The sequence below is a fragment of the Panthera leo genome, chromosome F2 (assembly GCF_018350215.1).
Source record: "Panthera leo isolate Ple1 chromosome F2, P.leo_Ple1_pat1.1, whole genome shotgun sequence".
NCBI classification, from domain to species: Eukaryota; Metazoa; Chordata; class Mammalia; order Carnivora; family Felidae; genus Panthera; species Panthera leo.
This window is the reverse complement of record NC_056695.1, coordinates 40829964-40845494: the sequence shown is the minus strand read 5'-3', so window position 1 is coordinate 40845494 and position 15531 is coordinate 40829964. Positions and strand designations below refer to the sequence as shown.

At 41.0% G+C, this 15531-nt stretch overlaps 1 protein-coding gene across 2 annotated transcripts in view; it reads left to right on the top strand.

The window, feature by feature from the left end:
• CDH17 (cadherin 17) overlaps positions 1 to 14632 on the top strand; it is a 62725-nt gene extending 48093 nt beyond the window's left edge. Inside the window, exons 13-18 of one of the 2 annotated variants that reach the window (XM_042923534.1) lie at positions 992 to 1236; positions 4726 to 4856; positions 7483 to 7722; positions 11522 to 11638; positions 11776 to 11889; positions 14049 to 14632. In XM_042923534.1, coding sequence (XP_042779468.1) covers positions 992 to 1236; positions 4726 to 4856; positions 7483 to 7722; positions 11522 to 11638; positions 11776 to 11889; positions 14049 to 14149 — 948 coding nt within the window. In that variant the 3' untranslated portion in view covers positions 14150 to 14632. Of the gene's footprint in view, positions 1 to 991; positions 1237 to 4725; positions 4857 to 7482; positions 7723 to 11521; positions 11639 to 11775; positions 11997 to 14048 lie in introns of those variants that run through there. The other variant, XM_042923533.1, reaches the window with a different exon arrangement.
• Positions 14633 to 15531: the final 899 nt, after the last annotated feature.

Genomic DNA, 15531 nt, shown 5'->3' with positions numbered 1-15531 from the left:
TGGTTTCCACAATCCATGATGTACCTTTCGGGCTTTGCTTTGGTTCCTTTGTTTTTGAGGTCCTGGGTGCCACTGAGACTGTGACTGTATCCTCTCCCTGGAAGAAAATTCACATGTACACAAATATAAATATTTCAATTTTGGTTTCTAGGGCTTCACAGCTTCCTAGAAGCCTTTTAATCCCAGATGAGAAGCCCAACTTTAGGGGCTATCACTCTTCAGCAGGCCTTTAAAGTTAGGATTCCTCCCCCACCCCCAGAATCATGGACTCTGTGCCTTGAGAGAGACCTTAAAAGTCACACAGAACAAGTTACTTAAATGATATGTAAGTTCTTTCTAGGCTAGCCTATTATATCTTGTTTAACCCTATTCTTGAAAGCTACCAGAGTTGGGAATTTACTGGTTTTTGAAGCAACTCCTTGTCTTGGGTAGCTCTGTTATGTGCTTCCTCTTATTACACTCAAATTAGTTTCTTGATTCTTGATTCCTGGCTCTGTCCAGCATGGTCTGGAACAAGAGTGGATCCTCTATCTTTTGATTTTCTCTGCTAACCTCTGCCACCCTCTATGAGGTTAAGTCCTTTATTTTGGGGTTTGGATCCCGAGGTCTCTGGGAAATCATTCTCCATACAATGTGAACATCTCAATATGAGCCTTTCCCCATCTGTCTTCTGGGAATTTTCTTGATAGAATTAATAAATTTCTGCTGAATGAATGGAGTATCCCAGGGTTAAGTAAATTTGAGGAATGCTATATTGATTTCCTCTTTTAGGAGAGTCAGAATGCATATAGCATATTAAAAGCTCTGATAAGTCCTTTAGCAAAGTCTTTTTTATGGTTCTGTTATCATTCCGAGAAGTAGGTTTTTGCTGACACCAAATTGGGAACTGCTGCTCTGTAAGGAAGTTTTTAAAGGACTTTTGGGACCGAATCTTTTAAGAGAGCTAATCGTCCTCCAAATTAATTTTTCCTCTTTTTTTCCCCCTACATAGCCTCTTGATTTTGAAACAGTAGCCATTCACAACATCGTGTTCCAAGCGGAGAATCCTGAGCCTCTGGTGTCTGGTGTACATTATAACACCAGCTCTTCTGCGAAGTTCAAGCTTATTGTGACAGATGTGAATGAAGCACCCCAATTTTCCCAGCGCATATACCAAGCAAAAGTCAGGGAAGATGTGGCTGTAGGCACTAAAGTGGGCAACGTGACTGCCAAGGATCCGGAAAATCTGGACATAAGGTAGAGGAGAGCAACGCTGGGCAGGCCTAGCTGTGCTGGGACCATGGCCAGAGGGGAGGAAGAAGGGCTGGGAGGGGCAGAGAAGCTGGCCTGACTCCAGGGCTCTCCCCTAAGAAAGCAGCCAGTGATCTGAAGCTCTATCTTAGGGTCCATGGTGAACTTAATCTTGGTTCCAACAGTCATCAGTACCCTGTGGGCATCAGTGAGAATCCAGGCCCAGGCAAGTGGGAAGCATGTCAGCTTCCATCCCAGCCCACTAACTGCAAGTTGTGGCTGAGAGCTGGTGAGTTCAGCAGATGGGGTCCAGAAGTTGGGCGACCCAAAGCCAGTCTCTGTGTCTGTACCAGCCACGGGGGCCAGGGTTTGGGAGAGAGTTCTAGCCCAGTCCCTAAAATGGACTGAAGCTCTAGACAGAGAGAATGAAGCAAAAGCCCAGTTGGACAGACTCAGTCACCTGATATAAGGGAATCTTCTGGATGCAGAGTGCCTACATTTCTTGGATCTCTGGACAATAGTTCTGGGGTGACAAGACTCATTCCAGAGCCTACCTCTGGAGAGGTCAGTGCCCAGGCTGAGGCGGTTAGAAAAAAAAGATGTAAATCTTTCTATTCTTAGTCATTTTTTCCCAGTGCGACAGGACTTACACAGATTTGCCTTAGAAGTGAACAATGATAATTTGCCCAAGATATATATATATGTGTGTGTGTGTGTGTGTGTGTGTGTGTGTGTATCCATATCTGTATCAATATTTATAACTTCTTTAAGATTGTATAGTTAACAAGCACATAGATAGGATTTGAGCCCAAATCTTTTGCTTCTGCGGCATGACAAATACTTTAGCATGCCTTAAACCATTGCATGTGGTTAAGAATGACCTTAAATTCCTTAAATTTCTTGAAACATTTGAGGGGAGTCTTGCCTCCCAGTGAGCTGTCATTTAAGTACTTAGGATTACTTCTAAGACCTTTTTCTGATTGTCTGTCAAGGAATAAATTTCCCATCTACAATTTCACTCTCTACATCCTTCTCTGGTTCCATAAAAACAAACATAAGGGGCGCCTGGATGGCTCAGTTGGTTAAGCGTCTGACTTCAGGTCAGGTCATGATCTCACGGGACTGTGCTCTGTGCTGACAGCTCAGAGCCTGGAGCCTGCTTTGGATTCTGTGTCTCTTTCTCTCTCTTCCCCTCCCCTGCTTGTGCTCTGTTTCTCTCTCTCAAAAATAAGTAAACATTTTTTTTTAAAGGCAAACATAAGAAAGAAAGAAGAGTGGGGGCTGTACTGTGTGGTTTAGTGTAGGTACTAATATATACATCAGAGCCACAAATTATGATGGGGCACAAAATATTTGTAATTTACGGCCATTTATTGTTTAACAAATGCTTCTGCCTTCTTCATGAGAATGCTATAAAGATTATTAGTCAAAGATAAGTGAAAAAAAATTTTGAGTTTATGAGTAGGGAAAACAAAGTCATTTAAGAACATTTCTTGGATCAAGGAAAAGATATACATGCTATTAAATTGAGATCAGGAAGATGAGGAAGAAGACCGAGAAGGGGAGTGTCCTGTAAGAAGACAAATGAAAAAAAGCATTTCAAGAATGAGGAATAATCAATATTTCTGATGCTAGTAATAGGTCAGTTTAGAATTAAGGATGGCTCCAAAGTTTTTGGCCTGAGTGCATTCTTTTTCTCTCAGCCCCAAAATTTATAATCCATCAGCACCCATTGGGTCCTAATCCGACCCACCAGCAAAAATGAGAGATCCTCTCCTTGAAATATATCCAGAATGCAAATGCTTCTCACCATGTCCACCATGGTCCAGACCACCATCCTCTCTTTCCTGGGTCCATCCCTGCCCACTCCTCCAGCCCACCCTGCGTCCACCTGCCACAATCACAGTGGTCCTTTTAAAAAGTGGATCAGCTCAAAGGACTTCACTGAAAACCTTCCAAAGAGTTCCCATCTTACTCAGAATGAAATCCCAAGTACATAGGATTTCTTCTTCATCAGCTGTACATGCAGCCTAACAGTGCTTGGCATATAGAACATACTAATATTACAAAAAAAAAAATTAATTTGATGAACTAATACACCCTGGCTTTTTAATCATTCTCTTGCTTCTGGGCATATAGGTTGTTTCCAGTATTTTTTTATTATATAAAATATTTTGAATATATGCATGAATAGAATTCTTTTTTAACCTTGATTAAATTGTTTTTTATTTGGGGGAAAATTTCCAGAGGTGGTATTCTTTGGCCTAAAGATATGGACATCCTTATGGCTATGTTGTGTTGCCTCTCAAAAGGCAACACTAATCGGTTTTCCTGTGGTTCTAGTCTTGTCTCAGATTCATCTCTCACACACCTAACAACAAGTTTCATTGAAAACACAAATATGACTAGATCACCTTCCTGCTTAACAGCATTCCACGGCTGCCCATTGCTTCCCATTATCTGGCTCTTTCTACTTCCCTGGTTTCATCTTTTGCCATCCACTGCTTCCCGTTTTTATCCCAACACAGCTGGGATGTCTGACCCTCTCACACCACCAGGCTATTCCTTGGTCTCTTTGCATTAGCTCATGCAATCGCTTCTGCCGGAAGCATCCTGTTTCTTGCCTTAGTTAACATCTCCTGCTTCAGAAAGGCTTCTCTGGGGTGCCACAGGGCCCCTCTCATTGTATTTACCACATTTTATTGGAATTGTCTATTTCTGTGTCTGTCTCCTCCATTGGCCTAAGAGCCTGTTTTTTTTTGTTTGTTTTTTTGTTTTTGTTTTTGTTTTTGGTTTTGATAATCTCCTCTCTTGTTCTACAGCCTGATGTTTGCTAAGCACTCAGTAGATGTTTGTAGAAGGAACAATTCACTGTGCCACCAGCAACCTGAGTATCCGCCCATTCCCTGGCATCTCCGCCCCTGGGTGTTCAAGTTTTCTTAGAGGGAGTGGTTTGCTAATCAGTTTTAAAAGATGTTTCCAGGGGGCACCTGGGTGGCTCGGTCGGTTAAGCATCTGGCTTCGGCTCAGGTCATGATCTCACCATTTGTGGGGTTGAGTCCCACGTCGGGCTCTGTGCTGACAACTCAGAGCCTGGATTCTGTGTCTCCCTCTCTCTCTGCCCCTCCCCCGCTCACACTCTGTCTCTCTCTCTCCCTCAAAAATAAATAAACATTAAAACATTTTTTTAAAGATGTTTCCAGGCTGTCTTAGTTAGAAACCTTTGATTTGCAGAAAAGTTTAACTTCTTTGCTCCAGAATTTGTGACTATACCTTTTCTAATAAAACAAGTATAACTACAAATCTGTAAGGATGAGGACATCCTCCTTTTAAAGATAGATGAGATACAAATAAAGCATTAATAATATTGATTAATTATCCTTTAAATATGTTATAAGTGATATGCAAGGGATAAGGCATAATAATCCATAGACTCTCATCACATTTTCACACAGACTAATGTGGGTTTTCTTTTGCTCTTTTTACTTTATGAAGTTATTCTCTGAGAGACAACACAAGAGGCTGGCTTAAAATTGACCCTGTCACTGGCGAGATCTTTACCACGGCTCCTCTGGACAGGGAAGCTGAAAGTCTGTATCGGGTGCAAGTGATGGCGACCGAAGTAGGTGAGAAAGAAAAAAGGAGCAAATTATTAGGTGGTACGTTAATAGACATGGGAGGGAAGATGGCGTGGGCGGGAAACTTAACTGGGTCAAATTGTCAGCCTATCTTAGAGTGGAAGGTTGATAAGGGTACAAAAGTGGAGTGAAGGGCCCACACCTTCCTGGTTCTGTGCAAGGTGCGGCCCACGGGTGCCCCTGAACTGGGCTCTTTCAGGCAGGGGTGCACCTGCAGGCTGGCTAGGCAGCAAGAGAGCTGCTGCCACTCGCTCTTGTTCCTGGAGGGACTACAGCTTCTGGGCAGGTGTCTGTGTCCCCGCTGAACTCCCTCCCCTTCCTCCAAAGTGCTTGTGGGTTTCTCTTGAGAGCAGGGCCAAACCACTGCTCTGCTGACCTAGACCATTACTTGCTCTTTCAGCCTGCGATTGCAGTGGTTCAGGTCTGATCCTTTCTGAAACAGAAAATATTTTTTTTTTAAAAATTTTTTTAAGTTTATTTACTTATTTTGAGAAAGAGAGAGAGAGCACAAGCAGGGGAGGGGCAGAGAGAAGGAGAGACAGAATTCCAAGCAGGCTCAGTGCCATCGGTGCAGAGCCCGATTGATGTGGGGCTCAAACTCACAAACTGTGAGAGCGTGATCTGAGTGGAGATGAAGAGTTGGACGCTTAACCGACTGCACCACCCAGGTACCCCTGAGACAGAAAGTGTTTTATGCCATGTTGTCAACTTGGATATGTGCCAGAATCACCTGGGAGACTGTTCAATAAGGTAGGAGGAGTTCACCCCTGGAGATTCTGATTCACTAGGTTTGGCTGGCCCTGGGTATCTCTGTTTTGATGAAATCAGGTGACCATTTGAAAGAAAAGACGTATATAGATGAGCCCAGGATGTTTGAATCATCCTGCAGAATCTTTGCATTCCGTTGGATCCCGTTGTGGTGCTATATATCCCCACTGACTTTGAACGTAGAGTTCCAGGGAATTTAAAAAATTAAAATCAACATAAATCCACAGGAATAGCATGCTTACCAGTGATAAGGCTGGTGATTAAAACATGAGGCTTCTTTGCATTTAAATGGAGTTTTCTAACTTAGAGTAGAAATTCTGTTGTTCTTATGCTGGTTGAAGCCTCTAATTAAATAGTAAATATATCTGCCTGGTTTACCAGAAAATGAGAATTGAACAAATTGGGACTAAATAAATACAGTTTTAGACCAAAAAAAATATATAAATAAATAAACTCTCAAAATGTGAGGCCCAGGGTTGGGAGGTGGAATGGGGAACATTCCAGTGGATGGAAATCATAAAAATGGCTCCTGCCTGTGAAAAGATTAAGAAAAACAAAAGCACCACAGTCAGATTAAGCCAATGAGGGTAGAAATGCCGAAGTGTGTGCCAAATTTGGAACGATTGTGTGCAAGCAGACGGGCCTTGCTGAAGTGGGGGTGGGGCGGGGGTGGGGAGACGGTCTTTCTCCCTTGCGTGTTTCCACAGATGCATATTCCATTATCACATTGTATACCTTTAACTCTTGATTTAAAAGCTCCCGAGTAATCAGGAAGTTTCTGGCTGAGCCTTTGTGCCACGCATTCCGCTACAACATACCATGGGGATTAACGCTTGACTTTGGATGTGTCCTAGAGGCCTCTCACATTTTAGAAGTTTCACAAATCAAAATCAGGATTCAATGCTCTGCACCCCTTGTTGGCTCTGAAATGATGCCTGAAACGACCTCAAGAGCACAGTGTCTTTTCCCCCTTTGGTTAAATGTGGTCAGGGCCCTAGAAGACAGTTGAAAAGCAAAGCAGGAAGACAGGGTTCACTGGAATTGAAACGGGATGGGGTCAGAAATTGTGGAACTGGTATCTGTGATTGATGTCAGGGAGAATGAGGAGAGTCAGTGTTTATGTTGCCCTGGCATCCTTGTTTCAAGCACTCAGTGTGACAACTTAATCCTCATACAACACTTTGGGTAAGTACTATTATTGGCCATATTTTATGGACGAGGGAATCAAGGCACTGAGAAGTTAAGTAACTTGCCCACCGTCACACAGCTACCAACCATTAAGGCTACAGGGTCTAAATCTTTCATCACTACACCACAGAAAATAACATTCGCGCAGCCCTTTACTGTTTTCAACAAACACGACACATGGGATCCTCACAAAGTCACATGTTGTACAGCTGAAGAAACGGGGTGTAGAAAACCACAAACATGCCCGAGTCAGTGCTGAGGAGCGGTTATGGGCTCTAGAGTCAGACTTCCTGGGATGGAGGCCTCTCTACTGCTGTGTGACCTTGAGCAAGTCACACGACTTCTCTGAACCTCAGTCTTGTCATCAGTAAATGCACATCAGAGTTGTTTTGAAGTAATACGTATAAAATATTAGTGTGTAAATCTTAGTTATTATTATCATCACTAAGACTTTTTAACCAGGAAACGAAAGCGGGTCTGATTCTAAAAGCTTGTTATCTTTCTACTACTTCAGCATACCAACTGCTTTAAGAGTGTGTGTGTGTGTGTGTGTGTGTGTGTGTATTTATTTATTTATTTTAAAGAAAAGAAGGTATCTTGTCACGTTATGAGGAAAATGAGAAAGCTGATATCATGTTTCAATCCCTTACTTCCTTAGGCGGCTCCTCCCAGAGCTCCATAGCCAGTTTCCACCTGACCCTCTTGGATGTCAACGACAACCCCCCTCGGCTAGCCAAGGAGTACACGGGCTTGTTTCTGTGCCATCCCCTCCACCAAGAGGGGACTCTCATTTTTGAGGTGACTGATGATGATCAGCGGTCATTTCCGAGTCCACACTTTTCATATTCCCTCGTCAGTGAAAGCTCACAAAATGACTGGAAAGTTTCGAGAGTCAACGGTGAGTTGAACAAAACACTGACGGATGATAAAATTAGTTTTTATTTGCTTTGGTGTGCTTGCGGTGGCACTCAACACAGAGTTTTCCCCCATGCTGCACGGAGGAAGCTCATGCTTTGAGAACCTGTAGAGGGGAGCTCTCCAGGGGGAAGAAAGCCCTGGGCTTCGGAGGGAGGAGAGATTAACATACAGCATCCCCCTTAGTGTATAGGGGCAGTTGGACAATCTGAACAGCATTTGCAAAATTTCCAATGGCCACCGAGGGACAGATTTCATAATGGTTTTTAAAAACACCTTCATGGAAAAATAATTGTCACACAATAAACGGCACATATTTAAAGTGCACAATTTTATAGAAATTGATAAATGTAGACCCCATGAAGCCCTCATCACAATAAGGATAAGAATATTTTCACCACCCCCCAAGATTTTTCATGCTCCAGCTCTAGGTGCAGTCCTCATTTCCCACCCCACCCCCACCCCGCCAGTCCTCCACCCCCCATCCCCGGGAATGGCTGCTCTGCTTTTCATCACTATAGATTAGTTTGCATTTTCACGAATTTTATCTAAATAAAATAATACAGTATGTGCTCTTTTTGGCTGGCTGTTTTTGCCTTAGCTTACTTATTCTGGAATTTCTCCATGTCGTTCTGTGTATCAATACTCATTCCTTCCGATTATGGAGTAGCATTCCATGGTAAGACGCTCTCAGTTTGTTAGCCATTCACTTCTTGACTGTCACTTGGTTTGCTTCCAGTCTTTGCTGTTACAAATGAAGCTGCTGTGAGCATTGTGACCAAGAATTCTGTAGGAGCATATGCTTTCATTTTTCTTGGTTAAATACCTAGAAGTGGAATGGCTGGGTCATATGGTAGCTGTATGGTTAAAGTTTTCAGAAAATGGCAAATTGCTTTCCAGTTTGTAACGTTCTACATCGGCAGCAGTCTATGAGGGTTCTGGTTGCTCAACATTCCTCCCAATACTTGCTCTGCTTGGTTTTTTTTAATAGTAGCCATTTTAGTGGGAGTGCAGTAGCATTTCATTATGGTTTTAATGTAAGTTTCCCTAAAGACTAATGGTGTTGAGCATCTTTTCATGTGTTTATTTGCCACCCATATATCTTCACAGGTGGAGGGGCTGGTCAAATTTTGTGCCCATTTGAAACATTTGGCTGTTGGCCTTCTATTGTTGACTTCTAGCATTCTTTCTATAATCGAGGTATCAGTTCTTTGTCAGATATATGCTTGCAAATATTTTCTCATGGATTATGACTTGTGTTTGCATTTTGTAACAGTGTCTTTTTTTTTTAGTTTTTTTTTTTTTTAACATTTATTTATTATTGAGAGACAGAGAGAGACAGAGCATGAGCAGGGGAGGGGCTGAGAGACAGGGAAACACAGCATCCAAAGCAGGCTCCAGGCTCTGAGCTGTCAGTGCAGAGCCTGACATGGGGCTCACACTCACTAACCATGAGATCATGACCTGAGTTGAAGTTGAGCTTAACTGACTGAGCCACCCAGGCGCCCCTCCAAAGACTTTCTACATGGACAATCATATTGTATTTTTTTATTACTGGCTAAAACCATCAGTAGAATGTTGAATCAAAGTAGTGAGAGTAGAAATAAACTGATCTTGGGAGAAAGCACTTAGGCTTTGACCATTAAGTATAAAGTTTGCTATAGTTTTTTTGTATCAGATCAAGGAGTTTATCTTCTGTTCCTAACTTGCACAGAGGTTTTTTGTTTTGTTTTGTTTTTTGTTTTTGTTTTTTTTTTAACTAGGAATGGATGCTAAAATTTTCATGTACTTCTTTTGCATCTATTGAGATGATTGTATGGTTGATTTTTTTGGTCTATTGATTTGGTGAATTGTGTCAATCAACTTTTGGAATCAACTTCTAGATCTTAAACCAATCTCTTCCTGGTATAATGCTTACTTGGTGGTGAAATATTAGCATTTTTATGTATTGCTGGATTTGATTTGCAAAAATTTTAAGGATTTCTCCATCTGTATTCATGAGGGATATTGGTCTATATCTTTCTTTCCTTGTAATGTCTTTGTCAGGTTTTGATGTCAGAGTAATGCTGCTTCATCGAATGAGTTATGAAATATTCTACTTCTTCAATTATCTGGAAGAGTTTGTGTAGAATTGTTTTTTATTTCTCTCTTAATGTTTGGTAGAATCTACTATGAAGCCATTTGGACCCAGAGTTGTCTTTATAAAAAGTTTTAAGTAAAAATTCAACTTCTTGGGGCACCTGAGTGGCTCAGTCAGTTAAGTGACCAACTCTTGATTTCGGCTCAGGTCATGATCTCATGGTTCCTGAGATCGAGCCCAACGTTGGGTTGAGAGCTGATAGCATGGAGCCTGCTTGGGATTTTCTCTCTCTCTCTTCCTCTCTCTCTGCCGCTTCCCTGCTCATGCTCTCTCTCCCTCAAAATAAATAAGCTTAAAAAATTCAATTTCATTAATAGATACAGGGCTATTTAAATTATAGATTTTTTCGTGGTTGAACTTATTAGTTTGCGTCTTTTAAATGATTTGTCTGTTTCATTTGATTTGTCTAATTTATTGGCACAAAGTTATTTGTCATATGGTTTTATTATTCTCCTAAAATCTACAGACTCTGCAGTGATATCGTCACCTCATTCTGATATTGGAAGGTTGTCTCTTTTTTTTTTCCTGATCGATCTGGCTAGAGGTCATTAATTTTACTGATATTCTCAAAGAACCAGCTTTTGATTTCATAGATTTTTTTTCCTGCATTTTTGTTTTGTATTTCAATGCTCAGATTTTTATTATTTCCTTTATTCTTCTTATGTTGAATTTAATTTGTTCTTCTTGTTTTATTTTTATTAAGGTGGAAGCTGAGGCAATTAATTTGGAAAGTTTTTCTTTGTTATTGTGGGCATTTGGTGCAATAATTTTATGTCTTAGTGTCATGTTAGCTGTAGCCCACAAAGTTTGACGTGTTGTGTTTCCATTTTCATTCCATTCCAAATACTTCCTAATTTCCCTTTAGATTTCTTCTGTGACCCATGGCTTACTTAGAAGTGTGTTATATAGTTCCCAAATACATGGGGATTTCCCACATCTTTGATTATGGATTTCTAACTTAATTGCTTAGCAACCAGGGGACAATTGGCTAAAATACTTTTAAATTTATTGAGACTTCTGTCTCTCAGTACTTTGAAGATGTTTTCCCCCCGGTGTCCTGGATTGCACCGTTTCTTCTTTGTTCCCTTAAATGTAATTTATCCTTTTTCCTCTGGATGCTTTTAAGATTTTCTTTTTCACACACACACACACACACACACACACACACGCACACACAGGATTATCTTTCTCACTAGTTTTAAGCAATTTGATTATTATGTGCCTTAGTGTCACTTTGTTTTTCTTTTTCCTGGGATTTACTAATCTTCTTGGATCTGAGGACTTAGATTTTTTACCTAATTTGGAAAATCATTTAGCAGTTACGTCTTCAAATATTTTTTCTTTTTCTAATTCAGTGTTTCATTCAGTCTAATGTTATAAAACATAGCTACAGAGCTATGATAGTTAGTAGTATTTATTCTACAGAGCAATCATAAATTGAGAAATTAAAGGGTGCTTTGGCATCCTGTTTGACGTTATGGAAGGCAATGTTGAGTGGTGATACTTTGGGTAATTTAACTCATATCGAATAATTTCCTGGCCAACCGTAGTATTATATTGCAAAGGTGAGCTTTATTCCTGTTGATACATGGGTATAAGGTTGTGTTTTTATGTCATTCATTTTTTCCCCCTATTCTGACAGGAACTCATGCCAAACTTTCTACCAAGCACACTAACTTTGAAGAGGGACTTTACAGTGTCCCAATCCGCATCAGTGATGGTGGCCGGCCACCGTTGGAAGGTGTAGTCTCTTTGCCAGGTAGGTACTTTGCCACAGGCAACTTGGGATGATGTCTGTCACCATGGGTAGTTTGAGAGAATTCCTGTCTTTGATATAGGATTTTGCAAACTTTTTGCTTGAAAATATATTTTACCAAATACTGTTTTGCGTTTTAGTTACTTTCTGCACATGTGTGGAAGGACATTGTTTTCAGCCAGCAGGTCACCAGCCTGGGATGCCCACTGTGGGCATGGCAGTTGGTATACTCCTGACCACATTTTTGGTTATTGGTGAGTATAATTTCTCAGATTCAAGGATTCCTGTTCTGGGCCTTAGAAACCTTCACCTCAGGGTCTGTCTTCGGGGCTGGTCTGCTGGCTGCTTACTGACGTTCTAGGCAAACAGCCAGGAATATGCATTACCAGCAAACCATCAGACTCTCCTAGTTGAGATCTGCTGCCTTAATACCACCCATTACCTATCATTGGTTAGTTGGGAAATATCACACAAGAGGCTTTAAAGCATAAATTGTTATGTTTTGTGGCTAGTGTCCAAGCTTTTGTGATACAGGAGAGAGAGATTCAGTAACTGTGCCCCTGCTATGCGGCAGGCACGGTGCTTGATGTGGGGGATAGGTGATGGGCAAGATATACACGGATCCTACCCTCACAGAGCTTACAGGCCAGTCTACCGTTGTTGGAACAGGTAGAATTAGCCTTCCGGTGGAGACGCTTACATACCCAAAATGTTGCAGACCTTCCCTTAGAGTATTTTCATGATGGTAGACTAATTCTTTGTTACCCCAGAACAAGTCGAGCTTATCATGGGCCTTATTCTGCTTTGGCCCTGGCCAGGCTAAACAGCAGGGTCCCCACTTCTAGCCGTCTTCTTTTTTTGTGAAACGCTCAGTGCTCAAAGAGGTCCTCTTTCAATTGTTGTCCTCACCATAAGTTAAATATTAGAAATAGATACTTCACCAAGTCACATCCACTTTACTGAAGGGGTTTATACCATTTCACATCCCTTCTCTTTGAAAAGGAAGGCTGGGATTATTCTAAGAATTCTTACTTGTTCTCTTAGCATTTGGTCTTTTCTGCTGCTATCCTCTGATTCGCAGCTCTAAAAGGGACCTCATTTCCTTATACCATTCCATCCAGATTCCTCATTATCATGACATGGAAGGGCCTTTGTGACATAGTCACTACTCATCCTAACATATGCATGGGGATCATCTTTTCCCCCTGATCACAGGCTGGTGCATACCCTTTCATACTAATTGAGCTAGACTTTTGAGTTTTCACTCACTTAAGCTTCCTTCTACCTCTATGCCTTTTCTTATTCTCTCCTCCCTCCCATCTTGAAAGGATTTTTTGAGTTTATGCACCAAATAGCAGTTTCTCAGATGACCATGTAAAGCCATAATTTTGCCACAAGTTAGACTGGGTAAGTCTGGGGATATCTGGAGCTAGAAGTAATAGGATCTTACAGTTTCATGCCCTTACTTTTTTCAAAGTAGGGTTGGAATTAGTGCAAGATTCTTTTTTTTTTTTATGTTTATTTTTTTCTTTTTGATAGAGAGAGCAAAAGCAGGGGAGGGGCAGAGAGAGAGGGGGACAGGGAATCTAAAGCAGGCTCTGCACTGACAGCTCGATGCAGGGCTTGAAACCGCGAATCATGAGATCATGACCTGAGTATGACCGGATGCTTAACCGAGTGAGCCACCCAGATACCCTGGAATTAGTGCAATATTCTTAATGGGTCTCTGAGTATCCAGTCTTTTCTGCCACGATTCCTCCTATAAATTTACTGCAGGTTAATTTCCTTAAAACAACTCCCCTTTTCCATATTGGTCTCTGGTTTATAGTACACATTTACTGCTAAAACGCACAATGTAATTTTGTAGGTGTTCAGAGATAGGAGGAACCAGAAAGATTAGGGAGTCTACTCAAGCTGGAGCTATGAGGAAGGCACCAAAGAAAATGTGATAACTGGTGTGGACACACCCGAGCTTTAGGTAGGCGAACAGGTCAGAGAACAGCTTTCTGGTTGTTCTCACTGGACTATTTCCTCTAGAGAAGAGGATGAAGGACTGGAATCAACGTTCACTGAGTAGGTCCAAAGTTCAAGAAGTCTGCCAGATGCTCATGCACTTAGTCAGCCACATACATTAGGTCCTATATTTCTTGGTAAAGACCCAGCAATAGCCACCAGCATAGGTATGATTTGGGAGTTGATACGTACTTACTGACCAAGATAAATGATAAGCTTATGAACCCAAGGAAGCCAATGCCTAGAATCCCTTATTCACCAGGACAACGAAACTTTGTTGACCCACAGAAAGAAATGAAGTTACATGAGTCACTTTTTCCTACCCGGGTATTACTTCATAAACAAATGTGATAGTACAATTTAAGATTCCATCTCTTTGACCTTGAATTTTCTCTTTTAGGTATAATTTTAGCAGTTGTGTTTATCCGAATAAAGAAGAATGAAGGCAAAGATACTGTCGAAAGTGCTCAGGCATCCGAAGCCCAACCTCTGAGAAACTGAATTTGAACAGGAATGTTTGAGTTTATGTACCAAGTGCTATTTCAGTAACACAACCATTTAATCTCATAATTTTACTTTTTGTCCAACATGTGCTCTGTAATTTTTTACAGATATACCCTCTTGCCCTTTAATATTTTATTACTCTTTGATATTTCATGTGCTATAGACATTAGAGACATTTTCCATTTTCCCATGACACTTTCCCCTCTGCAAAAGCCTTCGCTATTTATCCAAAGCCAAAAATGTATGTGTTTTTTCCCTTTAGGGAAAGATGGACTGATGAACTCTTCTGTTCACTTTCTCCTTATCGAGATTTATCAGTCCTCCACCACAGAACTTCCTGGATTCCACTCATACTTTCTCCCACTTCTATCCTATGTCTCCTTCCTCATGTCTCATTTGGTATTGTACTAATTTTAAGACATTTGTTGGAGACCAGGACAAAGGGAAATCTCAGGAAAAAAATAAAATAGGAACGCCGTCCCTTGGTGTGAACAGACACTCTCTTGTGTTAGTAGCCTTCTTTGGCTCACTGTGGCTCATAGTGCTCTTCGTTTGAGGTTCTTCCACTTGGGAATGGCACAAGCCACACAGGCCCCTTTCATCAATCTTGGTGCAGAAACCAACCACTGACTAGACTTACTTACTACCTACCATGCTTACATGCTGCACGTGTTTTCTTTATGTGTATATTAATAGTTTTGGTTACTGTATATTTAACGGTAAAAGAAAATATGAACGCATGAAAGACGTAGTGACAAAAACCAAGAATAAATGTTGGCTATGGTTTTGTTTCTTGAGCTCTTTGGCTCTACTTGCCGGTTCTTTGTATTTGTTGAGGGAACACCTGGAGAGCCATGGTTACTTACGGTTTATCAGAACTGCCTCCCATGTAGAGTGGGTCCGTAAGGAGGAGTGTCCAATGAAATAAAAATTCACTGCTTTCAGGACCATGGATTGGGTTCAAGACAGATATAGTTGGGATTTAAAAATTTTAAATAAGAGAACCTTAGACATTTGGAAGCATTTTTAGGTCTGATGCTATTGTCTTGCTCAGGCTTTGAGCCTTGAAAGCATTCAATATTACAAAACCTCTCAGAATTTCCAAGAATTTTTTGGAAGAGAACTTGTATCTGAAAAGGTGCTCTTAGAATGGCAGCTGAAGCAGGCCATGGAGTTCTGTTTTTCCTAAATAATCCTTTTTGTGGACTTCTATTATATTTTTTATGGGCAAAAAAGTAAAACAAAAGAAAATATCCAAACCCTAAGACCTGATTTTGCTTTCTTATTTAGTATCTTGTACTTCAAACTCTTACCTGTTTTTTTACATGAGGCTCATTGAAAGTCTTGTAATGGGTAAAGTTCTCCCTTGTCTCACTGTA